General features: G+C 43.3%; 3 protein-coding genes across 3 annotated transcripts in view; 1 reads left to right on the top strand and 2 right to left on the bottom strand.

The window, feature by feature from the left end:
- The window catches only part of LOC121607580 (voltage-dependent calcium channel subunit alpha-2/delta-4-like), a 59291-nt gene extending 56766 nt beyond the window's left edge, over window positions 1-2525 (top strand). The window contains exons 37-40 of the mRNA XM_041938461.1: window positions 115-232; window positions 1122-1237; window positions 1591-1673; window positions 2394-2525. Of these exons, the coding sequence (XP_041794395.1) occupies window positions 115-232; window positions 1122-1237; window positions 1591-1673; window positions 2394-2495 (419 nt within the window). The 3' untranslated portion in view covers window positions 2496-2525. The remainder of the gene's footprint in view (window positions 1-114; window positions 233-1121; window positions 1238-1590; window positions 1674-2393) is intronic.
- A 1293-nt stretch (window positions 2526-3818) lies between these two features.
- Window positions 3819-17342, bottom strand: afg3l1 (AFG3-like AAA ATPase 1). Its single transcript, XM_041939248.1, has 16 exons — window positions 17079-17342; window positions 15074-15158; window positions 14859-14944; window positions 13937-14086; window positions 13748-13819; window positions 13399-13523; window positions 13040-13310; window positions 9834-9971; window positions 9591-9744; window positions 9409-9516; window positions 8612-8737; window positions 8369-8479; window positions 8112-8227; window positions 7291-7491; window positions 7004-7198; window positions 3819-6785 (listed from the first exon to the last, which is right to left on the bottom strand). The coding sequence occupies exons 1-16, from the start codon at window positions 17208-17210 to the stop codon at window positions 6558-6560; spliced, it is 2298 nt and encodes a 765-aa protein (XP_041795182.1). The 5' UTR covers window positions 17211-17342; the 3' UTR covers window positions 3819-6557.
- A 354-nt stretch (window positions 17343-17696) lies between these two features.
- On the bottom strand, window positions 17697-21739 carry urahb (urate (5-hydroxyiso-) hydrolase b). Its single transcript, XM_041939671.1, has 4 exons — window positions 21691-21739; window positions 19717-19853; window positions 19129-19264; window positions 17697-18445 (listed from the first exon to the last, which is right to left on the bottom strand). Exons 2-4 carry the CDS (start codon window positions 19848-19850, stop codon window positions 18356-18358), a joined length of 360 nt encoding a protein of 119 aa, XP_041795605.1. The 5' UTR covers window positions 19851-19853; window positions 21691-21739; the 3' UTR covers window positions 17697-18355.
- Window positions 21740-27776: the final 6037 nt, after the last annotated feature.

Below are 27776 nucleotides of genomic sequence, written 5' to 3'. Positions count from 1 at the left end.
CTTGATGGTCGTCTTTATTCACTGGATCAGTGTGAGTTTGGAAAATTAGGAGTGTAATAATGTGTGTGTGTGTGTCTGTGTGTCTGTCTGTCTGTCTCTGCGTGTGCGTGTCAGGTCATAAGCAGAAGAAGGTGGAGGCTCTGCAGCCCTGCGACACGGCGTATCCCGGCTTCATGTACGACTCGTCTGTCAGAGAAGCAAACAGCCTCATCAAGTGTGGACGCTGCCAGAAGTACGACACACACACACACACACACACACACCACCCAGTGGTGGAGGAAGTCTTACTTAAGTACAAATACCACATTATAAATACTCCACTACAAGTAAAAGTAATGCATTCAAGTTTTTATTGTAGTATTGCCAGCAAAATGTACTAATGTAAGAGTATTATTCAGAGTGTTCTGTGTATCATTCACATATTACAGGAGTATTATTAGTGGTGCAATAACATGCTTATTTTAATAACTAGTTTTTCAGTCACAGTGAATTATATTTCTAAACTAATGTTCTGTTTTATCTGAAATCTAACCAGTAACCTTTAAAAATACACAAGCTTCCCAGCAGATACTACTAAAAACCTCCACCTTTACCAGCTGCACCACGAAACTGAAGAACATATTCAAGCATCATTCGTTATAATACAGTCATTTAATATATGTTATTGTGAAATTTGGCACTATCAGTACTTTTCCTTCAGTATATTTGATGCTAATACTTTTGTGTTTTTACTGAAGTAAAATTCTGAATGCAGGACTTTTACTCGAGTATTTCTACTCTGTAGTACAACTTCATGTACTAGTACAAGATCTGAGTACTTGTAAAAAAGTGAAAATCTGTTCTTTAATTAAAAAGTTGACGTGAAGGTGAGACTTACACATTAAAACTGAGCTCGACAACATTAACAAGAGATTCAGTTTTTGGGTGGAATTTCTCCCAAAGTTAAAAACCAGAGATGATTAAACGACGAGCTGATTGATTGTTAATTACCTGTAAATTGGCTCCTTCGTTGTTAATGATGATATGTCAGAGGTAACACGGTTAGTACTGAGGGAGTGGTTGTATACTGATTGATTGATTGATTGATTGATAAGCTGGAACTTGTTTGCGTTGTGTTTCAGGATGTTTGTGGTGCAGCAGATTCCCGACAGTAACCTGGTTCTGGTTGTGACTCAGGCCGACTGTGACTGTTCTCGTCAGTATGGACCCATCCTGCTGGAGCCCAAAGAGATCAAATATATCCTTCATGAGAGCAGCAGCGGCGCCCCCTGCTGGCCACAGTAGCTGCAGTGCAGACGCTGCTTCATCTCGAGCGGCTGCAGCTGAGAGTTTCTGATGCTTCTGTCTCTTATCATCAGGAGTCAAACCTCAAAACTTTCTGTCACGTCTGCTCAGATGTCGTCTGGACTTGATCAAATAGTTCCTGATGGAAACTGTCATTTTCTGCTCTTGCTGAGTTCTAACTTTTGATGAGTTTTTGAGCAGAAGCTGCTTAAATTCCTCAAAGTCAGGTCATGAAAAAGGCTCATTTTAGTATCAGAACCAGACGATGCTAAGCTAAGTGGTGTGTTTTCCTTAACGACAGTGAACATAACGCCACAGTGAAGTGCAACAGGATGAAATCCCAGAAGGTGCGGCGGCGTCCGGAGTCCTGCCACGCCTACCACCCAAAGGTGAGTGCTGAGGCTGTGATACCAGCAGGCAGTTACACCTGTTCAAACTGATCCCAGAGCAGATTTCTGTGGGATTCATCAATGAATTAAAACCGATTCCTGCACAGCAGCAATATCTCCACACGGTAACCAGCAGGATTCCACTCAACGCAGTGCTACAGAAGTATCTGCAACAAAATGTACTTAAAGTATGCAAAGTAAAAGTACTCATTATGAGATTGGATACTGTCTATACTTTATTACTCTCATATTATTACATGAACAGTATTTTAAAGTCAAACTTTTACTAGTTTATTCTGTAACAACGAATCAGAAACTCATCACGGTTCGTTTATAAAATCTGATTTTAAAAAGTAACTTCAGCTCTAAGTAAATGTACTTTAGTTACTTTCCTCCACCGTCAGTAACAGGTGTAACTGTTAGGGAGCTAGTTTACCGACATGAACGAAGGTCTCTTTAGCATCATGATGCTAAACATCCTGTTGACACATTTACTGACTTCAGTCTTTGTTAGCTGAGATGTTTAAGTTTTAATGGTGCAACTAATTCATAATTAATGAATTAATTAGTGACGGACTGAAGAAGGGCTGCTGCAACAATATCCTGCACGGACACGTTAAATCTGATCAATCATGAATTAACACTTTAATTAAAGATCTGCTGCACATTAATAATCAATAAAGAAACACGTTTACTAAAAGTGTTGGAATTCTCCAACAGGAAGATGCGAAGGACTGCGGGGGGGCGGCGGCCATCTCCCTGTCGCTCTCTCTCTTCTCGGCCTCTCTGCTCACGTCGTCGCTGCTCCACCGCTGGACGTAAAAAAGCCACCAATCAGGAGGCTCTGAGGAGGCGGCGGCGAGGATTCGAACATATGACGAACAGGTAGCCAAAGGATGTTGTTTTTTTGTTGTTTTTTTTTTTACTTTCCACGAGAGACAACGGGACATCTCAGATTTTCTTTCCCGTCGTTCAGACGAGCTTCGGCTCGGCCTGCAGAGGAGATTAAAGGGCTATTTAATTTTTTTAAAGACTGAATCTAATTCCTCCTCCTGAAATCACGACAACGGCGATGAAAACTCTGACGTCGCCGCAGGAGGAGCGAGTCTGCCGGACAGATGCGAACAGCGCAGCTTGTGGAGAAATGTTGCCATTGCACTCGAAGAATGTAGCATCTTTGTAGCTTTTTGATACAGAAACGTTGTATACAAGTAGAGTTTTACATTCAAATGAAAAAATAGGGTTGATTTCAGCTTTAAACACTGGCGTTCTCAGCTGTTTGAGAGGTCAAAGGTCAACAGGAAATACAGTGGCCAAATATAAATGGACCAGATGTTCATCACGTGGTGTCACGAATATTTACATGCAGATAAAGTGGAACCTGAGCCTGTTTTCACATTTTTACTACCCGATCCGAGCGATAGAACAGAAACTCCCGTGTGGTAAAATTACTGTTTTTGTTAATGGAGTCTGGTGGCTTTGAACAGACGTTGTAACGGTTGTTTAACAAAAAGGTCCGTCTATTAAACACAGTGACAACCTGAGCCGTCAGCGGCAAAACAAGCGCTTTTACTGGTCGTACCTGATGATCCACTGAGCTAATTCCAGAACTTCTTGCAACAAAATGTGTAAAAACAGGGCCCAGGTTTCAAAAACACCTGATTACTCTTCGTTTTTGGTCTTGATTGTTTGGTAAAAACACATCAGGTTTATCTCAGATTCAGAAGATTTAGACTTGCAGTGGTTTACAGAGGTTTCAGGCGAACCTGTGCAGCAGGTGACGCTGACACCTGTGATACAAACAGAGCGCTAACGGCAGGTAAGAAGGAGTCACATGTTACACAGGAAGTCATCAGGAAAATGTCCAGTGAGAATTGTTTTGGTCATTTCCAGGTCAAAAGATGAAAAGGCTGAACTTGAACTGGATCAATAATTATATGATTGTTATGTTTTAAATTCAGCCCAGTTTTCAACATGTTTTGAGCTGTAAGTCAGTAAAACAAGATTTGTTTCAGATGGTTAAACTGCAGCTAAAGGCAGAGCTGCTGTCCTGTCATGTAGCAACACTTTCACTCCCAAACACATTTCTATTGGCTGATGGAGCCAAAAAAAAAACCAAACAAATTCATCGCTCACCAATAATTTAAATTCAAGTTTATAAAGTCGCCTCTGAGTGACATTTACAGAACGACTGACAAATAACAACACAATCAGTGACACTGGCAAACAAACCATTGTTTTCCTCTCAGGTCACATCATCACCTTCATTTCACCTGCAGCTACAGAGTCTCTGGAAAGCCGTCTGAGCTGGTCTGAGGTCTGTGTGAGGCGTTTACAGTCTCCCTTTATAAACACAGTTAATATGGAAAAAGGTGTGCATGTGGTTTTTGTGTGACATGTTGTTAAGATGCCACCTGAAGTCTGATTTCAGTGGGTTAAAAAGGTGTGAAAACTGCCCAAAAACGTCAATAAATGTGACTTTTTTTCACTTCTGCATGTTGGTACGTTTGTTTTTTTTTATTCACTTTGTCATTTCAAACAGTTGCTGAAAATTTCTGCCAGCAAATCAAATTTACAGGCCGAAAACTTCTCAACGGAACACCTTGATGCAGCAGAGACGGAGGCTCGTACACGAGGACAGGTGTGGTCGTTTCAAAGAGTTCGATGTGCTGCTGGGGACACCGTGACCTCAGGTGAGTCTCAGTCTCTTATCTTCCACCGGTTGCCCCGACAACCACCTCCTCCTCCCATGTCAGAGTCAGATTACAAGTAAATTTGAGCTATTTTTTTGCTTAATCCTACATTTAGTGAGATTATTTTATGTTTATGTTGTCATTATTTGCTCTGTTGCACCTGTAACCACGCCCAACAGTGATGTCACAGTGTCCTGGAGTACACCTGTGCATCACTGCTGCCAAGTGAGAAGATAAACCAGTGGAGTTTATTAATTAAAGGGAAATTCTGCTGTTTTTAATCATTGCTCCTGCTTGTGTGTCCTCCTAACGTTGTAGAAAGTCAGGAAGCACGACTCCAGTGAAAACAACAAACTGAGGTAATCAAGCCTCCAGATAAACAAATTCAAAAAGTAAATACAGAAATTAAAAAAAGAAAATTAGCTTCTGGATTAGCTTTTTAAACTTCCAGAGTAAATTAAACATTTGTTTGTTTGGTTTGTTTCCCAAATTTCTTCAACAAAGGAGGCTGTTCTGGAACATTTAATGTTCACGATTCCTTTATTATGAGATTTGTTTCACTTTAGCAAGATTAAAGGTAAATATTTCTATAATAATTATTATAATTTCTGTCATAAGGTGTGAGGTCACAGGAGGGCGGGGCTTCAGCAGGAAAACCTTAAATCCATTCAGATTTAGCAGCTTTTTAACATTAAGTCTGTTCATTAGTCAGTCGAAGCGTTCAACACACTGCAGGTTCAGATTCACAGCAGTGCAGTGAGGACGCCACCTGCTGGATAACTGTAATAATGTGAACAGAAAAAATTCCCACTGCAGATATTATTATTGATAAATTTTGTCACAGTTTAAGATGGAAAGTAATTAATAGTACAAACCTTTGATTTTATTATTAAATGTGCCCTGAAGAGTCTAAAGTGACTAAATGTATGTAAATTATATGTGTTCAATTTAACTCCAATGTCATACCAGTTTGACAATAAGAAACTTTGAAAGAATTTTAAATTTTTCTTTTCGGCTTTACACAAAAATCTTAATGTTTGTACTTTTTATTCTCGTCCATGTGTTCTCGTTTAGTCATCTTCAGTTACTGTTGTTGAATTATTACTGATGAATGAAGCCTTCATGTGGGGGCAGCGAGTCTTACTTTGAGGTTTTAATCTTTAATTTTGATCTGGAAACAGTCGAATGAGCGAAAACTTTCAATCCTCACATTTTCCTAATTTTCTCTGTTTTAAATGAACATTAAATAACCTGAGTTTGGTTTGTGATCCGCATTTTAACCCAGAAGAAGGTTTTTCAGGGACTGAAGACGCAGCCTGACATCACAACTTTGAATGTTTGTGGAGGATTTTTCCTTTACAGCAGCAGTTTCCTGTCGGTCAGTGGTGACGCAGCAGTTTCCTGTCGGTCAGTGGTGACGCAGCAGTTTCCTGTCGGTCAGTGGTGACGCAGCAGTTTCTTGTCGGTCAGTGGTGACGTAGCAGTTTCTTGTCAGTCAGTATCTTACAAAATGTGTACAATCATCTTACTACAGCATCAGTGTCATCAGAGTCACCGTGGTGTTCAAACGCCTGCAGGGACGTTGAAATGATGCAAAAACAGCGACAGGAAACAAAAGTAACTTCACATCAATTCTCAAAATATTTCAACCTGTAAAAATGTTTTAAGCTTCTAAAGTTCTTCAGACTGCATCGACTTCGTCAGGAAGCCGGACCTCAGTCAGGGAGTAAAACGCCTTCTTTATGAAATAAATAGAAAGTTCACACTCAGTCAGGAACATTAGAACAGTTTGCTGTTTGTTGGTCTCCTGTTTAAGGCTGGAGCGACTTCCTGTCCGAACACTGACAAACTCAAAGTGATAAAATTCTACATGTAGCCCGAGATCCTGGTTCTCAGCAGGAACCGAACTTCCCTCAAATGACTTTTATGATCTGAAATGACTCAAACTCCTTAATGATTCCTTCTTGTTTCCACCTTCTTGTGTTGATCCATCTGAGACAGACAGAAGCTGAATGTCCACACGTCTCTAAATGAAATCCACGAGGAGACGAGCTGGATGACACCTGATGGTTTGAGCGTTTGAATTATGAACCTGAGCTGAAGTGATCTGGAAAGTGGAACTAACTGATCAAAGCGTCCTCTGACAGCTGCCGGACTCTGTGGTCAGCGTCAGCGGTGACGGGAAGCGTCTCTACACCGCCTGCTGTTTGTCCTGAGTCGGGCCCGCCTCCTCGGCCTCCCCTCCTCTCTCCTGGTTCCAGTCTCGGAGGCCCTCCGGCAGGCTCGTGTCCTCCTCGAAGCTCCCCGTTCCCTCCACGAACTCCTCGTACGTCGACTTCTCCTCGAACGGCCGCGGGCCCAGCAGCTCCAGCATGTCAGCCTTGTCCAGGACCTCCTTCTCCAGGAGACGCTTCCCTACCTGAGGACAAAAAAAAAAAAGAATTTTCTGACTCTTGTCCTGAAAAACACGTCTGACATCCAGGAATTTTGTGGAGGTAAAACTCACGTTTGAGAGTTTTTGTATATTTTTATAATATATTGTTTTTTCCTTCACAGTTTCTGGAACGCTTTGACTTTTGACGGCCAATAAAGGACCAGTAGACCTGAACCAGAACCAGAACCATCAGAGAGTCTCACCATCTCCACCAGCTCCTTCTTTTCCTCGATCAGCCGCATGGTTCTCTCGTACGCTCGCTCCACCAGCTCTCGGACCTCCTCGTCGATGAGCTCGGCCGTGGCCTCGCTGTACGGCTTCTCCATCACCATCTCACCCTGCCGGGGCAGGTCGAACGACACCTGCCCCACCTTCTCACTCATCCCAAACTGCACCACCTGAGGGAGGCGCCGGGAAAGCAGGAGTCACGACACAAGAAGCCGTCGAGAATCAAACAGGACCGGCAGCCCCAACAGGTGCGTGGTCGTACCTGAGCGTAGGCGGACTGCGTCACCTTCTTCAGGTCGTCCTGAGCGCCGGTGGTGATCCTGCTGAAGAAGACCTGCTCGGCCACGCGGCCCCCCAGCATCATGCACATCCTGTCGAACAGCTGCTCTCTGCTGTACAGGTACTGCTCTCTGGGCAGGTACTGAGCATAGCCCAGACCCTTCCCCCGCGGGATGATGGACACCTGGACACAGACACACAGAGGCTTTTACTCTTGCTGGTTTTGTTGGTAATGTTTTTATCAAATGTTTATTAAGTTTATTTTCATTTTGTTTGAAAATGATGAGTTTTATGCTGGAAAAGTTATTATTAGTATATTTATCATCATGTTAATTATTCCATATTTCTGTTACTGCAGTTGTTCTTTTTTAGACTTTTCATCATTTATTATCAGTATTTTAAAGCTCCAATTAAAATAGTTTTAATTGCAGTTTGAATGTATTTTGAGCGTTTCCATGACGATGAATTAAATCTTTGTTTTCAATACAGACTCATTTTGTCCTGATAATCAAATGTTCACTCTGACATCAAGTTTGAAACCGTCAATAATTCAGACCTGAACACACACACAGTGTGTTAGCAGCTACAGACAGAGTGTGTGTGTGTGTTAGCAGTTACAGAGTGTGTGTGTTAGCAGCTACAGACAGAGTGTCTGTGTGTGTGTGTTAGCAGCTACAGAGTGTGTGTGTTAGCAGCTACAGACAGAGTGTCTGTGTGTGTGTGTTAGCAGCTACAGAGTGTGTGTGTTAGCAGTTACAGACAGAGTTCGTGTGTGTGTGTCAGCAGCTACAGGCGAAGGCATACCTTCAGCAGGGGGTCGGCGTGCTGCAGGAACCAGCCCACGATGGCGTGCCCGGCCTCGTGATACGCTACAGTCTTCTTCTCTGTGGGCTGCAGGACCTGAGTCTTCTTCTCCAGACCTGAACACACATCAGGACTGAGAGTCAGCGAAGTGGTTTTTCCTGTTTCTCATTGTTTTAAAGTTTTAAAGGCTTTAACGAGAAACCGTGAAGCAGAAAAACTTTTAACGTCAACGTGGTGACATGTGGATGATCGCTGACCTCCGATCACCCGGTCGATGGCCTGTTCGAAGTGTTTGGCGTTGACGGATGCGTTCAGGTGTCTGGCAGCGATCAGCGCCGCCTCGTTACAGACGTTCGCGATGTCGGCTCCTGAATCATTCAGAGAAAAACACGTTTTCACTTTCTGACGGACAGAAGTCGCTCAGCTGTTCTCAGTTTGCTCCACAGATGTTTGTTAGTTTCTCTGCTGTCGCTCAAATCAAACCGACGGCTGTAACTTACCGGTGAATCCCGGCGTGGCGGCGGCCATCTTCCTGGCGAGGATGTCTTTGTCCATTTCAGGGTCCAGCTTGATTGGCCGCAGGTGGACTTTAAAGATGGACGCCCTGCCTTTGATGTCCGGAGGCCCTGAGAGGAGTGAAACAGTGTGACGTTCACTGATTTGAGCTCAGACACAGAATCAATCAATCAATCAATGATCATTTAATTATTGGATCTGAAGAATGAAAGACGATCACTCGTCTCTGATGACACGCAGAAGAAAACAAACCTATTGATTTCTATATGAAATATAATTGATCAGAGCAGCAGACGTCAGACAGCGGCGCCCCCGTCCACATTATTACCTACAGTTAGCATTAGCGGCTAGTGGATAAATGGCCGTCTCAACTGGATAAAGAAGCTTCATTTAATTGGTCAGATTTTGGTATCCTGATCATCCCGGAAATGTCACAGTTGTTCAAAGGAAATTATGTTGGATTAACCCTGAACCAATGATGATGCAATTCAAAGTATAAATAAATATTCTGTTCAAGAAAAAGTGTAAAGACGTAGAGCAACAACTGGTGGATTAAATGATCACCAGCAGGCTTTTCTGATAATCAGTTAATCGTTTAAATCATTTTTGACATTTGATTGTTTATAATTAATAAAATATCTTTGAGTTTTTTTGGATAACTGACCAGACAAATATGATCGATATCTTTCTCTATTTTCTGATGTTTTAAAGAACTGAGGAATCTAGAAATGATCAGATTAACAGATAATTAATAAAATCATTAGCGATGATTGAACTCTACCTATGTAGATCTGCCTGTCGAAGCGTCCCGGCCTCATCAGTGCAGGGTCCAGGATGTCGGGTCTGTTGGTTCCAGCCAGGACCACCACGTTCGTGGCCGTGTTGAAACCTGCAGGAGAAAAACCCGGCGGTGAAAACCTGAAGCCTCAGAGATGAAACGCCTTCAGCGTCTCTGCAGCTCACCGTCCATCTCCACCAGCAGCTGGTTCAGGGTGTTCTCCTGTTCGCTCTGACCGCCAAAGTTCCCTCCGCCCCTCTTCCTCCCCACAGCGTCGATCTCATCGATGAAGAGGATGCACGGGGCGTTCTTCCTCGCCATGGAGAACATGTCCCGGACCTACAGAGGAGAGAACTCGGTCAACGGTCTGATCCTCCTCGGCGGAGTCGAGGCTCGGGCGGGCGTCCGATTGGCTTAGCTTTGCTCACCCTGGCGGGGCCGACGCCCACGAACATCTCGAGGAACTCAGAGCCGTTGACGGTGATGAAGGGCACGTTGGCCTCTCCAGCTGTGGCTTTAGCCAGCAGAGTCTTCCCGGTCCCAGGAGGTCCGGACAGGACGGCACCCTGAGACACCGACGAGACCATGAGCATCATGTATAATCCAGACACAAGCAGTTCAACAGTTTCATTAGTTTGTTTTTTCATGATTATGAATTTTGCATTATTAGAACTTCTGTAAGTTCAGTGAACTGATATTCTTTGATTCTGGACTTCTGAAGTCTGCGTTCTGGATCTGGATCTGGTTTTTATTCATGGTGGCTCACTATATGAACATGTTCCAGAGAGAAACATGCTGTCTTCACTAAGAGACTGTTCGTCCAGAGGAGGACAGAGGACTGATAGACAGCTTCATCACATGGATCAACAACAATCACCTGAAAATCAATATCAGCACAACCAATCAGCTCGTGGTGACTACGATGCTTCAAATATGGACGCTGAAGCTACAAACTGTGAAACTTCACACACATTGAAGATACAATCAGCTCAGTTTCAAGGTGGATGCCCAAGATTATCAGACCAAATGTGAAATATGGTGACAATCTGCCTTCTGGTCCTGAGTTATGAAGAATAATGGACAACATGATGATGTCACAGTGAAGCTGACCTTTGACCTTTAAACTCCATCATTTTATGTGTGAGACATTTGAGTGAAAATGTCATAATTAGTGAAGAAATTCTTTATTTATGGCCTCAAATGTGTTTTGTGAGGTCACAGTGAACTTTGACCAAAATCTGATCAGTTTGTCCCTTTATTCTCAACATCAACATGCAACGATCGATTAAACAATTAAATTGGGGATGCACGATAACTGTTTTTTAAAACCGATACCGATAACCGATAACTTTCAGCTCCTAAAGGCTCCTATCCACTATCCATTAGCTAATTCCTCAATGACAACAAAAATAGTGCACAGTGCATATCGTACTGACAGAAGTTAGAAGACAGCACTCTTAAATACTCAATTCTGATTGGTCAATCGCGAAAATTCAGCGGTGTTCCTAACAGTCAGACTAAAGGGGCAATCCCTTAATGTACCAAGCTCAATAACACATCGCCAACTGATTTGAGAGGCAAAATATGGAACATTTTCCGTACATTATTTTTAATTTGTTTGGAGAGGACCAAACACTTAGCTGGAGAATGATGTCCCCAGCAAAAAAGATGAGAAAAGTAAAGAACAACGCTGGACCGACAAGAGGAGCGATATTAAGACACAAAAGACTTGAGGACGCAGAGATTGACCAGATTGAAGCCGACAGACATGAAAAAAACACCAAGAGAAGCACAGCATGGACGATCGGTCTGCTAAAAGACTGCTGAGTGGAGACAAAACTGGAGACAGATTTTTTTAATGTCTGACGCTGAAAGCAGAAATCAGCTGATGCAGGACTTTTATCCATCAGTCCAAAAAAACAGCGGTAAACCAAACTCTGTCTCCAGCTACGTCTCTCTCGGGTCTGGGATATTTGACATGATTTCGCTGAATAGCTGTAAAGAAATAAGTTTTCCTGCCTGCCGGCCTGCGCACAGTGAGAGGCGGTTGCTAGGCAACGTACCTGTTTACTTTCAGAGCCGCTGCGCAGTGAGAGCGGTGACAGGCGAGAGTAGGCTCATTTTAAATCAATAAAATATGTTTTAATCAGTATCACACAGTGACATCACAAAGTGACATCACACTGTGACATCACAAAGTGACATCACACTGTGACATCACAAAGTGACATCACACGGTGACATCACACTGTGACATCACACGGTGACATCACACTGTGACATCACACGGTGACATCACACACTGACATCACACACTGACATCATACTGTGAAATCACACTGTGAAATCACACTGTGACATCACACTGTGACATCACACTGTGACATCACACACTGACATCACAGACAACACTGTGACATCACAGATCACACTGAGTAACCACGGTAACAGGGTTTAACATGAAATATTTCCAGTTTATCAGAAGTGAAAACTGACAGGAAGTGGTTGTAACTTCTTTACATTTGATCTAACAGCTCAGTTTCTGTTTCTGTAACTCTGCCTCCAAGTAATCAAAGTAACAAATGAAGTGCTTCTTTTCCAACATGTGCCATTTCTCACTCCTAGTGGAACTCGCTTGGAACATTTGTTACGAATAACCAGCGAACTGTCTCCTTTGGAAACTTTGAAGAAGTCTGAACTCTGTTTTCATAAGCACGCTGTACCGCATGCTGCATTCAAGGTGTAACGTACATCCCCCCGTTCCCTCGTTTGCCAGACGTTCTTTCGGCCTATTTAAGTTCATGTTTCTATTTTTTGTGTGTAACGTGAAGAAATACTGCGAATGTTAATTCAAGTCAGCAACTAGCGAGTTAACAAGTTGTTTTCTGGCATGAGGGGGTATTCTTGATTTTTCCCAGTGAGAAAGAGTTTGTCTGATTATGCTAACGTCACTTGAACGCAGCATTCACTGCAGGCCATTCGGGTCTCATAGTGGGAGCGAGGCACTGCCGTGCTGACAAAAACACATATGTTATCGGGGCTGTTCATCATGATATCGGACTTATCGGAATGACGTCATAAATCGGGCCGATAATTATCGTGCATCTCTAAATTAAATATAACATCTAATTTCTGATTTGGTTTTGAAGAAGTGGGACCAACAAACGAACTGAGCAGGTTTACTGTGCAATAAAAAAACTCTCTCTTCAAACATTCAGTCCTCGTCTTTCGTCTTACTTATATCCACTAAATGTGTGTGTGTGTTAATTAACTAGTGTGTGTGTTCAAACTAGAACATCAATTGATTGATGTTCTAGTTTGAAGCTAATAATCAAGAGACCTGATGAAGACTTAGAGGATGATATCTAAATTCTGTTTACTGTAAAACGTAAAACATGTTAATACGTCTTTTTTGTATAAAACTCCAGAATTCAGACAGAATTATTTTAATGAAATAAAATTTCCTCCAGAATAATTAAAATAGATGCATCTGATGAACATTTGAGAATGGACTTTTTGAGCTTTATTCTTTGTTTCGGGCTGATTTTTTCCTCCTGAATTCACCTGCAGCAGCTTTAAGGTGAGAGTGTGTATGTGTGCGCGTGTGTGTGTGTGTGTGTGTGTCTGTGCTGACCTTGGGGATCTTGGCTCCGAGGTCCTGGTACTGTTGCGGGTTCTTCAGGAAGTTGACGAACTCGAGGATCTCCAGCTTGGCCTCCTCGCAGCCGGCGACGTCCTTGAACTTCACCTCAATATTGTCCTTCATCATCTTCGCCGTCGACTCGCTCATGCTGAAGGGCCCGCCCCTCCCGCCGCCGGGGCCTCCTCCCATCGGTCCCCGCCGCAGGGTGAAGAGCACGAAGCCGAAGAGCAGCAGGGTGGGCACCATGCTGAGCAGAAAAGAGCTGGGGGGACAGAGGAGGAGGTTATCACGGGCGGAGCGGGTGGTGTCTGGTCGTAGATACATGAGAGAAGCGGGCGCATTCGACCCACCCGTCGCTCTCGGTGGTGTAGACGACGGCAGGTCGGTGCGACGGCTCCAGGCCGAGCTCCACGTGCGCCGCCTCCAGGTTCCTCTCGAAGGTGTCGACGCTGCCGATGTTGAACCAAACGTAGCTCTGCGGGTCACACGAGAGGTCACGACGCTTTAACCTCAAACACGACGTTTCACACGAGCGTTATGAAGAGATGCAGCATCATCCTCCACCTTGTCAGCCTGTGAAGAAGCTCTGTGCTACGTCAGATTGTGTTCTGTGCCTTTGCATTATCTGATCTGACGATTTAAAAAGTAAGCCGAGCATCAACAAACTCTGAATCTCTAGAGACATTTCTGTTCTCTCACCGCATCAACGTCGGCTCCCGGCACCAGGATGACTCTGACGTACTGTTTGTTGACGACCTCTAACCGATCCACCTGGACAGGAGAGACGGTCAGTGCTTAAAAATGCATTTTCAAATTTACTTTCTTTTTTACCAAAAAACTCAGCAGCAGGTCTACAGGACACACGATGGTACAGATCTCAGCGCTCACCAGTCCTCTGCCCACGTAACGGTGGACGAGGTCCTTCCAGCTGATCTCTCTGCCGTTGTCTCTGAAGTAGAAGTAGAGCAGAGCTGAGCCGACGCCGGCCGCCATCACCGCCAGGTAACGGAACTCCTTCTCGTCCCAGGGGAAGTCGCCCTGAAGGCCAACGGAGACACGGGTGGACATTTACAGGTGATCAGACGGTCAGGTGACACACTGGAGCTCACGTATCATTGTCAAAAGCTGAGGAGTCTTCAAAATGTTTGAGCTCAAAGCACATGTGTGTTCATATCCGTACAAAACAGCCTCTCTAACGCACGCTTTCGCTCCGTAAATTTTTATTTTTACTCACTAACGCCGATAATGTTTGACAAACAGCAGCATCACTCATTAAATATTAATCAACTAATTCAAAAAGTCATTTCAAGCTTTGTAAAACTACAAAATACAACAACACAACCATTTAAACCACAAGTCACACAGCAAAAAGTGAAGTAACTGAGCTGAAAACTGGAAGAGACTGGAAAGTGTGTGTGTGTGTGTGTGAGAGTCTTGTTTCCCCACAACCCCAAAACACTTCAGTCCAAACCAGCTCACAACCACAAAAAGAACGACAACGTGGATCCACACAAACCTCCACCGAGAAAAACTCACATCCACCTGATTGCTCCTCCTCCATCGACTCCACAGACCGGAGTGGAGCTGAGCCCAACTCTTCAGTTTTTCCAGCAAACACAAACAAAGCTCGTCTGCTTCTTGTAATAAACAGCCACATGATGACGATGACGATGACGAAGACGAACGTGTGTGTGTGTGTGTGTGTGTGTGTGTGTGAGAGAGAGAGAGACTGAGAGGCAGAACAGTGAGGGTGGATGTGAACAGAGGAAAAGGTTAACAGGAAGTAGTTGTTCAGAACACTTTGACAAACCTTCTGCATTCGGCTCCACCAGTCTTTTCCTCCTCCTCCTCCTCCTCTTTTGCCTCCTCCTGCTCCTCCTTTTCCTCCTTTTCCATCTGAAACTCACAGATGATGTCATCAGTCAGACGAAGCAGCGTCTCCTCTCTGGTTTCCATCCCAGAATCAAAATTCTGAATTTATCAGGATATTATTTCCGGTTGTGACCCGGCCACAGCAGCTCTCACCTTTGGGTTCAGTGGAGTACAGCCGTCGCTGTGCTGCCTGGAATCTGCGACAGGACAGGAAGTTCGCTGGAGTCCGGCTGACGTTCTGGAAAAGACCACAGAACGGCTGAATACACACCGCCGCCAACAACCTGAAGGGTCTGCTGAGAACCAGCTCACGACTCTGACGCTGAAGGTCACATTTATCTAAAACTCCTGACCTGTCAGTTCTGATCTACGTTAGACTCTGTGAGCGGTGGATTATTAAGATGAGGATGAATACGGCCAAACAAGCTCAGAGTGATCATGATGCTGATATAATACATGGCCAAAAGTATGTGGACAACTTGGTTCATGTTCTACGTCTGTTCTTCAGTTTATGTTTGACCCTTTACAGTTTCAACATGATAATACCCCCGATAACAGCAGCTCGATACAGGAAGTTTGTTCTGCAGAGTCCTGACCTCAACCCCATCTGACAGTCTGGACAGTTGTCCCAGAGGAGTGGAGGCTGATCTAACAGCAGATTAATGTCCGTGATTTTGGACTTACAGGTTCAGTCATCACATGCTGCAGCATGTGCACAGCCATACATGCATCTGTCCATGTGGTGTACATCACAATGATTACTAAGGTGTTGAAAAAAAAAACACATTGTAAAAAAAAATTAAAAATCAGTTCTACGTATGAGCCAACGTTTTTTATGGTTTTAACTATTCAGTATTTCAAAAACATATCTGAATACCTGATATCTCATGCTGTGATAAATGTGCTGATATTCAAGGACTGAGTCACTTTTTTTGCAATTTGATCTTTACACAATAGTCACATGCTCATATGTGCTTTAAAAGAGTTATTTGCTCATTCCTCCTGTCCACACAGGCCATGAAAAGATCTGTTCCTAAAGCAAATTCAGTGAAATTCACGGGGGACTAAGTCCAGTCTTCAGTTCAGCTGGAGTTAATATGAGGCTTCAGCAGTCTGAGTTACACAAACCAAAGTGTGTATCTTCCAAAAATCGTGTAGCTGAGCTGCAGTAAAGTGGAAAGAAGAAATGTAATAATTCAACTCATGAAGCATCACATGAACTTCAGCTGTTTTTTGTTGAGTGGATGAGCTGTGTATTCTGGAAACATGTGGCCTGTATGGACAAGACGAACAATTACAGCTGCCGATGAGACGTTCACGGTCATGTGATATGAATGGTCACATGGGCAGGTGACCATTGTATTAAGACAGGCTTGAATAAATATGATGATAAAAAATGTGTGTTATAGAGACAGTAATACTGCATACTGCATTGTGGTCTTTAAGAGCGTAATGATCGACTACTCTAAGTTGATATAGACAAAAACTGTCTTGATGTCGTAAGCAAAGTGAGATATTGATATCGCTACAAATTAAGTTTTCAGGCTAAGTCACTCACCACTATGTAAAGTACACAAACTATATTATTACTTTAACGAGCCACAGCTTCAACTGCGGTTAACGTTAGCAAACTAGCATAAACGAAGAATGTCGTCAGCTTGTTTTCTGAGAGGAACCTCAAGAAAAACTTTAGCAAACAGTTCGACTACATTAAGGGCACATTTTAAAATGATCCGAATACATTTACCGGAAGCAGAAAAATTCGCTCTAATCTTAAATCTGAACCGTGTAATTCCCAAAGTCTGCCTGCTAACTGGCGAGCACTGTCTCCAAACAGTAAAAAGTATATGGATGCTTGACCAGATGTTATTGACTAAATCGGATCTATCCCGAATTAAAAAGTAGATTCTAATCAGGCAGATGAAGTCTCACATGGAGTTTTCGGGGGTATGCTGTTTCGTTACTAAGCAGACGACATTCTAACTGAATGGTTTTTCGAAGGGATTTGGCACGTATTCAGGCTAGCGAGATATCTGTTACACTACACAAAAACATTTGCGTTAAAATCTAACTTCCAGCCCAAAGAGAAGAGGAAATCTGGGTCTTAAGTCATTGAAGGACTCGTGCACTTTATAGACAACAGAAAACCTTCACTAACCTGGGCAGCGGAGCTTCGGTAACCGGCTGTGAAGAGCCGACCTGCTGTCACCGTGGAGAGCCGAACCCGGGCTCCTCCAGCCCGGCAGAGAGGCAGGGCGGCCGCCGAGAGAAGCCTCAGGACCTGAGACATCCTCCCCGCACCGCGAGCCCGGTCTTTCAGTCCAAAACACGCACAACGCTTTTTGTTTAATTTCCTCCTCTGAACTTCATCATCTACCTCCTACAAGTGTTATTGAATAACAGCCACGGTGTGAAATGTCAACGAGAGGATGTAATGAGGATGATGTAAAGACCCGAAAGATCTCTCTGCAAATACCTGCCGAAAATTACTGTAAGGAGAAAATGATTTATTAATTCTAAAAAAAGATTTAGGTCATAAAAGGTCAATATAATGCAAAAAAGACATGTTACAGATTTGGCAACAATAAACAATTTAAATTTCTTTTAAAATTACTTTATTACATTCAGGCATCAGAAAAGGCGATCCTGGGTCCTTACAGCGCACCTTCTCTCTGATTGGCTAAGACACAAAGGCATTTTCTCGAGTGCTTGCCTTAAGCTCATGTAACTGTTACCAAAACATGGCATGACGGTGCGTTTTCCCTCAGACATTTCTAATACTACATGTAAAAATACGGTTTAACAACTGACCAAAGTGTAAAAATATTGAACAGATATAACAGTTTGTGAAAAGGAATAAAAGTAAATACAAGTTTATAAAGACTAAAATGGAGAATAGAAAATGTAAAAAGTCACTGGACAATACATCACATTACTATGACTGTTGCTTCAAAAGTAAATTATTTTTATTACAGATTAATCCGACGATTTTCCTCGATAAATCAATGAATCATTGGTTCATTAAATCTCAGAAAGTAGTGGAAAACGACCAATTTTTCTACCCTATTCTGATATTCAACAGTCCAAAATCATATCAGTCTCAGACATAGGTAGACAAATTAGTGTTTTGCATGAATATGTAAATTAAAATTTTATTCTGAAAAAACAGTTTGGTTTGCAGTGTTTTAAGAAATAACACGAAATACCAGTTAAAGAGATATACTTGTTAACATGCATTTAATACGCAACTTTCAATAGGGGAAAACATCTTCACATTAACAAAGTATTTGAAACTCAATAGTCAGAGAATGTAACAGAAACTTTGCAACGAGGTCAAAGACAAGATATGACAGGATGAATCCAAGTCATAAAATCTCTATGACGACAGAAACACCTGTCTCCATCACTGGTAAAAGCTGGTCGTCCTCAGAGGTCTCAGCTTCCTCTGTAGGTGCTGTAAGAGAACCGACTCATCAGCAGAGGGAGGTGGAACCTCTGCTCAGGGTCACTGATGGTAAACACAACCTGGACACACACACACACACACACACACACACACACACACACACACACACACACACACATACCCCAAGTCAACGACTCAAATACAAACTGATCTGTACAAAGTATAATTCAAACCAAATTATTCTGACTTTGGTGAGAATGATGAACGGTGTCCAAACTGATGACAACAAACATATTTCATATTATATATATACATATATTCTCCAACTAAAACATGCTGGTGTGTTACTCTGAGGAGTCTGTTTTGGCGACACCTAGTGGTGATCACTGGTCACATCAAAAGTCTTTTCATAAGCAGCTGCTGTGAGGCTGCAGGACACCTGACAGGATGACACTGCTGACGTTTGCTGAAAGCTACAGTTACCTCTGTTTCAGTGAGTGTTTGGCCTTCTTTGAGTGAAACTCAACTGCAGTACGAACTAACAGTCTTTCCATAGGATTTGTTTGCAATCATTTTAACCTATAACTATAATAGCAACATAAAACTGTAAAAACAAGCACCTATTCCTCCGTTTATTTATTAAAAACAGTTAAACCAGTTTTATTCAGAAGACAATCCAGCATTAAGTAGTTTGCCATAGGTCCAGGTACAAGGACCATCAGCTGAATGATTGAGGGCATATTGTGTATGTAAATGATGTCCTGACGCGGATCAGCGCAGCCTCCTGAACCCTGAAGCTCACCTCTACATACGGGTAAAAAGACGTCTGACCCAGAGCCTCCCAGTACGAGCCCGTCTCAAAGCGCAGCTTGTACATGCCGGGGGTGAAGGCTTGTGGGCTGATGAGTCCTGGGCAGCGGCCATCTTGATTTGTCGTCCTAAAAATCATCAAACTGCTGAGTTGCGAAGTTTCATCAAAGCTCAGAACAAGTCTGACTGCTTAAAATGATTAACTTCTAGTTTTCTCTCATTAACAAACAAAAACTTTTTCTTTTTTCCTTCGGTTTCTTCATCCTCTTCGTCACCTTTGACCTTTGAAGATTCTCATGCAGGCTGATCACAAATATGTGCCACCTTGTGCTGTTTTTTAAGGCAAAATTTGGAGTCCGAGTCGTTTCCTTGACCTGTGGACCCCCTTTAACCACAGCGGATCTATCTTTGGATCTGTTACTTGCTGGCCCAAACTAAAACTGCATTGAAGTGAATGCAGAACCCCCCCCCCAAAAAAACCCCCACAGAAATAGAAAGTTTTAATAATAAAAACATGAACGTAAAGGGACAGGTGTAAAGCTCATGTATAAAATAACAGATTCTGATGTTTGAAACCTACCCGACACTCAGCATGCTCCAGATCAGCAGCTTGGAGTCCAGTCGGTGCAGACTGAGGGCCATCCTGGCCGCCGGCACGCCGTCTCCGGTGTTCAGCACGTGAGTGGTCAGAGGGCTGGACTCTGCCACCGCCATGATCTGCTGGACAGGTGTGGACGGGTCAGCTTTACCTGTGGGGCCTTCAGCTACAGCCACAGTCTCAATGGGCTTCATGGCAACTCAGTGTGGAACAATAAATGACGATGAAGTCATTTCCACCTCCAGTATTAATCTGTCTGGGTCACTTTCACCGAGAGGAGAGTGAGGTGAGGGCTGCTCGTTGAGAAGTTTCAGATAAATTAAAGTATGTTAACTCAATTTTTTCATGTAAAGCCAAATTAAGTTTTTAAGGATCCTTAAAGTCCCTGAAAACCTGGTTTTAAATCTGAAGGTTAGCTGAGTTGAACAGGACGGAGGGTGTGGTTTGTTCAGACCTGAGTGACAGTGATCGACAACCCAACAACTGTCATTTGTCATTTTGATTCAAATATTTCTAAATCCTGATTGGTGGAGAGAGGCCTGTGACATCACCTTTCTCCAGACCAGTGAGGAGAGCTCAGAGAAGAAAAAGAAGCACAGAAATCTCTTGTGGGATAAAACCAAAGCATGTTTTTTTTTCTTTGGCTATTAAATCCCTTTAAGGGGAACCACAAGATGATTGGATAAAACCTGATGAGTCTGTGTCATGCAATGGGCCAGGCCTTATTTTACCTGTATCACCTGGTTTAATCAGTTCTTATGAGATTATTGTTCAGTTCTGTGATTGGTCCAGTCCGTATCTCGCCATGCTCAAACAGTTCTCTGTGGATTTACGTGAACATTTACTGCCAAACTGAGCCCACAAATGTGGTCTGGCTTCGTGAGGCTGGCAGTAAAACATAATTATTTAAGTTTTGAGGACTTCATTATCCAGAATACCTACTGCCTACATTACCCACAATGCTTGACGGCCAACAGTTGGGTCAATTTCGGTTATTCTGCCATCCTGCAGCAGAGCTGAGGAGCAGCTGCAGAGGTCTGACTCCACAGTGGAGAAACTGAAGTCTTTATACAACATTTATCTCGTGCACAGACTGCAGACTATTCCCCAACACCTGTGATAATGTTGCAATGCCCGTTGATCTAATCCCATCATCATCATCAAATGAAACAGCAGCTGTAAATCTGGATCAGTACACCATCCACATACACACCATCCACAGTTCTACATCTTCACTCTATAAACGTGATGTCTTTGAGGAAATATGAGTCAAAAAGAGACTCAGACTGAGAAACAGCCTCAACGTTAAACAGAACGTGATCCAAACGACTGTTTAATCTAGAATGAGATTAGATCAGATTAGTTTGTTACAGGTATTGGGAACATGTCGCAGGAAGCTGTTCAATCTATTTCAAGACTGAAGAAAAATCAATAGTGGAGCAGCAGATTGAAGCTCTGAGCTTGTTGGTTAAACAAACCAGGACTTTCAGCCATTTGACCCTTGACTCCTCCAGTTTTTACCAAAATCTCACGATCAACACCGATCAGAGCCGTCGAGCTGTCGTGTGCAGGTGAATCTGGCAGTTTGGAAGACTTCAAGAGGAGGCAGCACAGGTAGCTTATATTAAAAATGTAAACACACACACACACACATACAGGATGACCTGCTGTGCAAATCAAGAGACCACAAGAAGGACCTCAACCTAAAGGCTGAGAAACTGTGAGGGAAGGAAAACTGTGAGGAGTAATTGACAACATGCAGATTAAAGAGGACAGAAAGTTAAAAAGACAAAGAATTCTGAGCTTCAGCAGATCAGAAACAGATTAAAAAATGATCCTGGCTGAACAAAATGTGGATCAAACACATGCTGAACTGTTTAAATCCACGTTCTGGAGTCTGCAGATACTTTAAACACAGACTAAAGCAGATCAGTGTGAAGAAACCTCGTATCTCACCTGTGTGTGAACGCACCTCTCCGCTGCAGCAGCTTCATTCAGTTCCCGAACCTCGTCCAACCAGTTGTACCGCCGCTGCACACGCCCACAGCTGAGAGCCACTTACCCAGCATGCACTGCAAACAGGCCTGGTGTCAAAGGTCGCCCAGGCTCCGATGAATCATTAAAACCAGCAGAGAGCAGCTTCCCCTCAGTCAACAACATGTGACCCGCTGTTTGATTGTGGTTCATTAAACTGTTTGCACGCGATAAGGTTCGACTGATTTCATTAAAACACGGACAGTATAACATCATATAAAGCCTCATCACACGCTCGTCATAGAAAAACTTAAGTGTCAGCATACAACAAACAGTTCATGTGGTTAGCGTTTTCCAACTGTTCTGAAACTGATCATGAGGTATCAGACCGGTCTCACAGCCGGACCAGCATTACTGACTTCAGACACTTCCAGTGTTTCTTACAGCACCAGCAGCGCCTCTAAATTCAGTTTACTTCCTCTAACACAGTTTACAGTCCAGTTCCAACACAGCGAGCTGGAAGAAAACTCAGGAATTTAAATTGAAATAGTTTGACATGTTGGGAAATGTGTTCATTTGCTTTAGATATCTTTAGATTTAGTTTTGAACATAAGGGTGCAGCCAACAGCAAGTTAGCTTAGCTTCGCACGAAGAGTGAAAATGTTGTGAGGTACATGATCAGATCAATCAAATATCAAATATATGTGAGATTTTTAAATGTTGACCACTTTTAGTTGTGGTATGTGAGGCCATGCAGGGCCACACAGGGTCAGATCAGGAAAGGGAAACCAGAGGTGATAAAGTTTATAGAGGGGCTTTTAGGACGTAAACCTCTCAAAGAGGTAGATATAGCTTGCAGATAGCCTGATCTGATACTGCTTGTTAATGAAGTTTTCTTTAACTCAAGCTTGTATCAGCTGAGTTTTTCCTACACCATCATCACACCACTGTTCGGCAGGACCTGGCTGATAAACATCAGTTAAAAAAGGTTAATAGATACCTGAGTGTTAAAAAAACAAAAAGAACAGCCTTGAGCAAGATGTTAAATTTCTACCAAACCTGACCTTTGACCTCCAGTCTCCCTTTAGAGAGAGATTTAATCACTGCACACATTAAGACAGAATCGTGTTATTATGAAAAATACTTTTACTACAGTCACTGAAACAGATGACATTTAGCACTGAGGACGAACACAGAAGCAGCAGAAACTAGAGCAAAGCCAAACGATTCTGTTACCTGCTGCATCAGGATACTTATTAAAACACTTTTTTTTTAAAGTTTCAACGACTGTACACATTAATATTTGTTCATTTTTCAAACTGACAAATATTTTACATGTGAGCTGGAAACATATTTACAGTCACGGTCGTCCACACTGTCCTGCTGGGTAATCATGCTGGAGGAGAAGTTTCTACGTGTTAGACTCGACAACACGTCTCCGTAAAACCCGCCAAACGAAAAGCGGTGAAACAAACACAAAGTCATCAAACATGGCGGAGGCGGCATGGCGGAAAACAGGAAGTGGTTTGACCGTGGACGGTTGTGGTGGAAGGACACATCCATACAAAACTTGTGCTATTGTACAAACGTGCAAATAAATTCACTGCTATTCTGACAACAAGCGAGGCGAGAAACACACGATTCCAGATGCTTTTCTAGTTTGTTTTTGTCAGGTTCAGGAAATGACACGTTTGCTGCCTTTACATGAACCCACTGAGCCTGGACCAGAACTGCATGCTAACCCGATCCGCTAGCTAACAGCAACCACCTGTTCATGCTAGTAAGCTGCTCCGTTAGCTAACTGATCCGTTAGCTAACCCGAACCACTGAACTGACTCACTGGTGGAAAAATGTAATCGTCCCCATTTACAACCACTATGTGAGATTTATAACGGCCATTACAGGAAATTGTTTATGCATCACCTCATAACTGATTTCCTGCGTGAATTAAACTGTAATTCACCCGCAGTCATAAAGCCGCGCTCTCCGAGCCTTTAACACAGACGCATGATGCCGTCCTGTACACATCTGGCTGCACATAACGACAACACACCTGGTGGAGATAAAGTGTGTGACGAGGAGCTGCCAGCTGCTGCACGTCATTAACATCAGTCAGAGAGGAGCCCGACACGGGAGGCAAGGTCAGGGTGATGAATGGGGTCGAAATTACATCATCACACGATTCATTTTAAGTTTCACTACAGAGAGGCCAAAACAAAATGAAATAAATTGCTCGCTCTGATGGTTTATTTGTTGGCAGAAAGTTTCTGAGTTAATCTTTAAGTCATTCTGAAATGACTGTAAATGAAATCAATGGCTGCCTGAAGTTTAGGAAATCATCTAAAAACTATAAAAACACCAGAATTATGCTTAATGAAGACACAGACGTTTAGCCACGTTGTCCCGTCTGTCAGTGTGTTAGAATGGCCGAACAGAGTCAGCGATAAACCAGGAACACGTCAACGTGGACTGGAAACCAGAACTGGAGAGAACAAAACAGGCTAAAAATCAGTGGCGATCATTAAGAGGCAAATCCAGGAGCGGAGGAGAGTCAGTCCACTGCAGCTCACGTTGCCAACATCTCCACGAAGCATCTTCCATCCCAGCTGATACCTATCGGAGCTTCTGTTTCTGGAAAGATCTGGAAAAGAAGAAGAGACTGAAATGACCTCCAGGTAGTCAGAAACACGTCAGAGTCTTTCCATCAATACAAACTGTTCCTTTTAGGTTTAACATGAACGACATTTTAACAACAGAATCCACCTGCATCACTGAAGCAAACACCACCAGACATCAGGGAACATCCACATTTCTGCTTACAAATCAAATAATTTACCCCAAAATAAGTTAAACCAAAAAGTTCCGATGTTTTCACGAGTCTGTTAGGTGGTAATTAAAGAGGAAGAGCTCAGCGGGAAAGTGTCGCCGTCTTCATCGTAACATCAGATTCTGCCACTCTGATCTAATTAACTTCAGACTGTGTAAAGAGCACTTTACATTACTGTTGTTCTCCAAAGCATACCATCAGCTTCTCCCTCCAGGCGGCTATTGGACTCACTTCATTTCACGGCTCCGTGAAGAGCAACTTAAACCATTCTGCAGGAGGTCTGTTGCATTTATTTATCTTTATCATAGTTATGCTATTGTCACATTGTGATCCAGCTGCGAGCGACAAATGTCGTGAAATACTGCTGTTGTTGCATGTAAGGACACCTCCACACCTGAGATTTCAGTCAGCTGCTGAACAGCTACCTTTTAATTCCACATATGCAAAAGAAAAAAATAAAATGTCAAATGTCCAAGCTTCCTTAAATGCACCACAGAGTTAAAAATGGTCTCAGCTCTCAGCTGCATAATCAAATGACAAAGTTTCAAGACAAGTTCAAGTCTTGTCAAGAGGATTTCATGGCACACTGAAATGAACTGAAACCAACAGCTGCCTGGAAAACTGGAATCAGTTCAAACCTTTGTTAGAAGTTATGAGGGTCAGACTATAATTTTCTTTTTGTCAACAAATCCCATAAAAACACCAAAACCAACAATGAAATAAATGTTTTGTGTGTGTTTGTGTGTGTGTATCCAAAGCCTGATTCGTGTCACTGAACACAGTCTGAAACACTCCAAGCAGTGGATGTGGATTCATCCTCTGCTGAAAATAGTCCCCAACAAGACTCTGAGTCAGCATGCTAACACGCTCAAAATAAAAATGCTAACATGCTGATGTTTTGAAGGTAATGTTGAACATCAGATCTTAGCATGTTCGCATTCTAACGTATGCTAATTAGCACTGAACACAACGCACAGCTGAGGCTGATGGGAATGTCATCAGTTTTGCAGGTATTCATCCCGAGGGGACACGAACGTCACGAAGTTCACGACAATCCATCTAACAGTTGTTGAGCTATCTTCTTCATCATCAAACAAAAATGTCAAGAGGAGGAAGAAACATTCATTCTCTGAGGAAGAGGAGTCATCATTCATCCTCTGAGGACCATGAATGTCTGCACCCAGTTTCTTGGCATGTGTTAGATGTTGACGGTTTTGGATTTCAGTCTGGAGCAAAGCGGGGAACCGACCAACCCTCTAACACTCCAGCCACAGAGCATGAGATGCTATAATTCAGAGCACAAGATTCACAGCAGGAACCAGTGGATTTAGGATTCAAAGTGTTGACAATAAGCAAAACAAAAAAAAAAATAGAATATAACACATATAACATCATCCTTTAATGGGCTGAATCATCTGAACTCATCTGTGTGGTTGGTGAGAGTGCGTACCTGAGCTGCAGCGTCACAGATCGTCATCCAGATCGGACTGATGCTGCTTTATCTGGACACACAGAGACGGTGGGTCAGTGAAAGCACCCTGCAGTTAGCCCTCATTAACACAAGCTTCTCTTCTTCATCATCATCATCATCATCGATGCAGCCTCCCCTTCACTGAGTGTAACACACACTTCTGCACACACACTTCTGCACAAGTCATCTGTACCCACAGTCCACAATAAAAACCCTGTTGTTACTAACACACACACACACACACACACACACACACACACAGTAACGACTAACACACTCTCTCTTATTCACAGACACACTTCCTGTCAGAGGAACAATGCAGCAGATTAAGGGCCGGTCTGTTCTCTGCCTGCGCTCAGATTAATGAGGCGGCTTTGCTCCGTCAGGCAGGTACGAAGCCTGCAGGCTAATTCTATATCATTATGTTTCCCTGTGAAGAAACAGGAACACTGAAAGCGTTTCGTTTCTCCGAGAGGCTGATCTGCTTCACACCGATGAGCTGCTGAATAAAAAGACCTGCGAGGCGACGGGAAACACATCGCTCCCCACAGATTATGCAAATTGTGTTTGGGCCACTGTGCGGTGTGGAGCGGGGTTGAATCCGTCGCCTGAGGTGTTGGACGTGGCTGCACAGACAGGTGAGGGGGTGGACTGAGGCAGGTACAGAGTGACAGTTACATCAATTTGTCCCTCCTCTTTTTAGAAAGCTGTTTCAGTCATTTCTTATTTCTACCAGTAAAACAAACAACATTAAAAAAAAACAGTCAATCAATGAATTCATCGATTAGTCGATCAACAGGAAATCAATCTGGAACTATTCTGATCACTGAAGTTATTTATTCCAGTTTCACTGGTTCTTCATTCAAGTCTGGTTTTCTATCAGTGTCACGTGTTTGAGGTTTGGATTGTTCATCAGTCCAAATATTGTTGTTAATAATAGATTATCCACAAGAGGGCAGTATCACATCATCCTCTGTGGTGGAGCTCAGAGCAGGGGGGCAGATGTTGAGGTTGTCGTTTGCCTCATGTGGGGTATGTGTGGATGTTTGAAAGGTAGAAGAGGTGGCTCTGTATCCTGTGAGTAGTTGTTGGGGTATTAGTGGTGTATATTTACTCTGTGGGGGTATTAGTGGTGTATATTTACCCTGTGGGGGTAGTAGTGGTGTATATTTACCCTGTTAGGGTAGTTGTGGTGTATATTTACCCCATTAGGGTATTAGTGGTGTATATTTACCCTTTGAGGGTAGTTGTGGTGTATATTTACCCCATGAGGGTAGTAGTGGTGTATATTTACCCTGTGGGGGTAGCTGTGGGGGTAGTAGTGCTGGTAGTGCAGCGGTTCGTCCTCGCTGGCCTCTCCTGGTTCAGGACTTTCTCTCTCCAGACTGCTGACTGAACCTCGGTGAGGAGACACACTGGGCTCCCTGCTCTGAGGACACTCTGACACACACGAACACACACACACACACGCACACACACAGAAAGTTGGATTTTACCCTGCAGGTTTTGATTGCAGGACTACAGGACTACAGGACTACAGGCCTGCAGGACTACAGGACTACAGGACTACAGGCCTGCAGGACCACAGGACTACAGGACTTCAGGACTGCAGGGCTGCAGGACCGCAGGACTACAGGACTACAGGACTGCAGGACTACAGGACTGCAGGACCGCAGGGCTGCAGGACCACAGGACTACAGGACTGCAGGACTACAGGACTGCAGGACTGCAGGACTACAGGACTACAGGACCGCAGGGCTGCAGGACCAC

This window comes from Chelmon rostratus, chromosome 6, assembly GCF_017976325.1.
Source record: "Chelmon rostratus isolate fCheRos1 chromosome 6, fCheRos1.pri, whole genome shotgun sequence".
In the NCBI taxonomy this organism is placed as follows: Eukaryota; Metazoa; Chordata; class Actinopteri; order Chaetodontiformes; family Chaetodontidae; genus Chelmon; species Chelmon rostratus.
Note: the sequence above shows the minus strand (reverse complement) of the source record. Positions and strands in the feature narration are given on the sequence as shown.

What these genes read in the sequence shown, in the direction of transcription:
- afg3l1 (XM_041939248.1), bottom strand. Translation starts at nt 17,210, where the DNA reads ATGTCTCAGGTCCTGAGGCTTCTCTCGGCGGCCGCCCTGCCTCTCTGC. An exon ending in GTTACGTGGGCAGAGGACTG is followed by an intron (nt 13,820 to 13,936) that starts GTGAGCGCTGAG and finishes TCTCCTGTCCAG; the next exon opens with GTGGATCGGTTAGAGGTCGT. An exon ending in AGAAGGAGCTGGTGGAGATG is followed by an intron (nt 6,786 to 7,003) that starts GTGAGACTCTCT and finishes TTTTGTCCTCAG; the next exon opens with GTAGGGAAGCGTCTCCTGGA.
- urahb (XM_041939671.1), bottom strand. Translation starts at nt 19,850, where the DNA reads ATGGCGGTGGCAGAGTCCAGCCCTCTGACCACTCACGTGCTGAACACC. An exon ending in TGGAGCATGCTGAGTGTCGG is followed by an intron (nt 19,265 to 19,716) that starts GTAGGTTTCAAA and finishes GATGATTTTTAG; the next exon opens with GACGACAAATCAAGATGGCC. An exon ending in CTTTTTACCCGTATGTAGAG is followed by an intron (nt 18,446 to 19,128) that starts GTGAGCTTCAGG and finishes GTGTGTGTCCAG; the next exon opens with GTTGTGTTTACCATCAGTGA.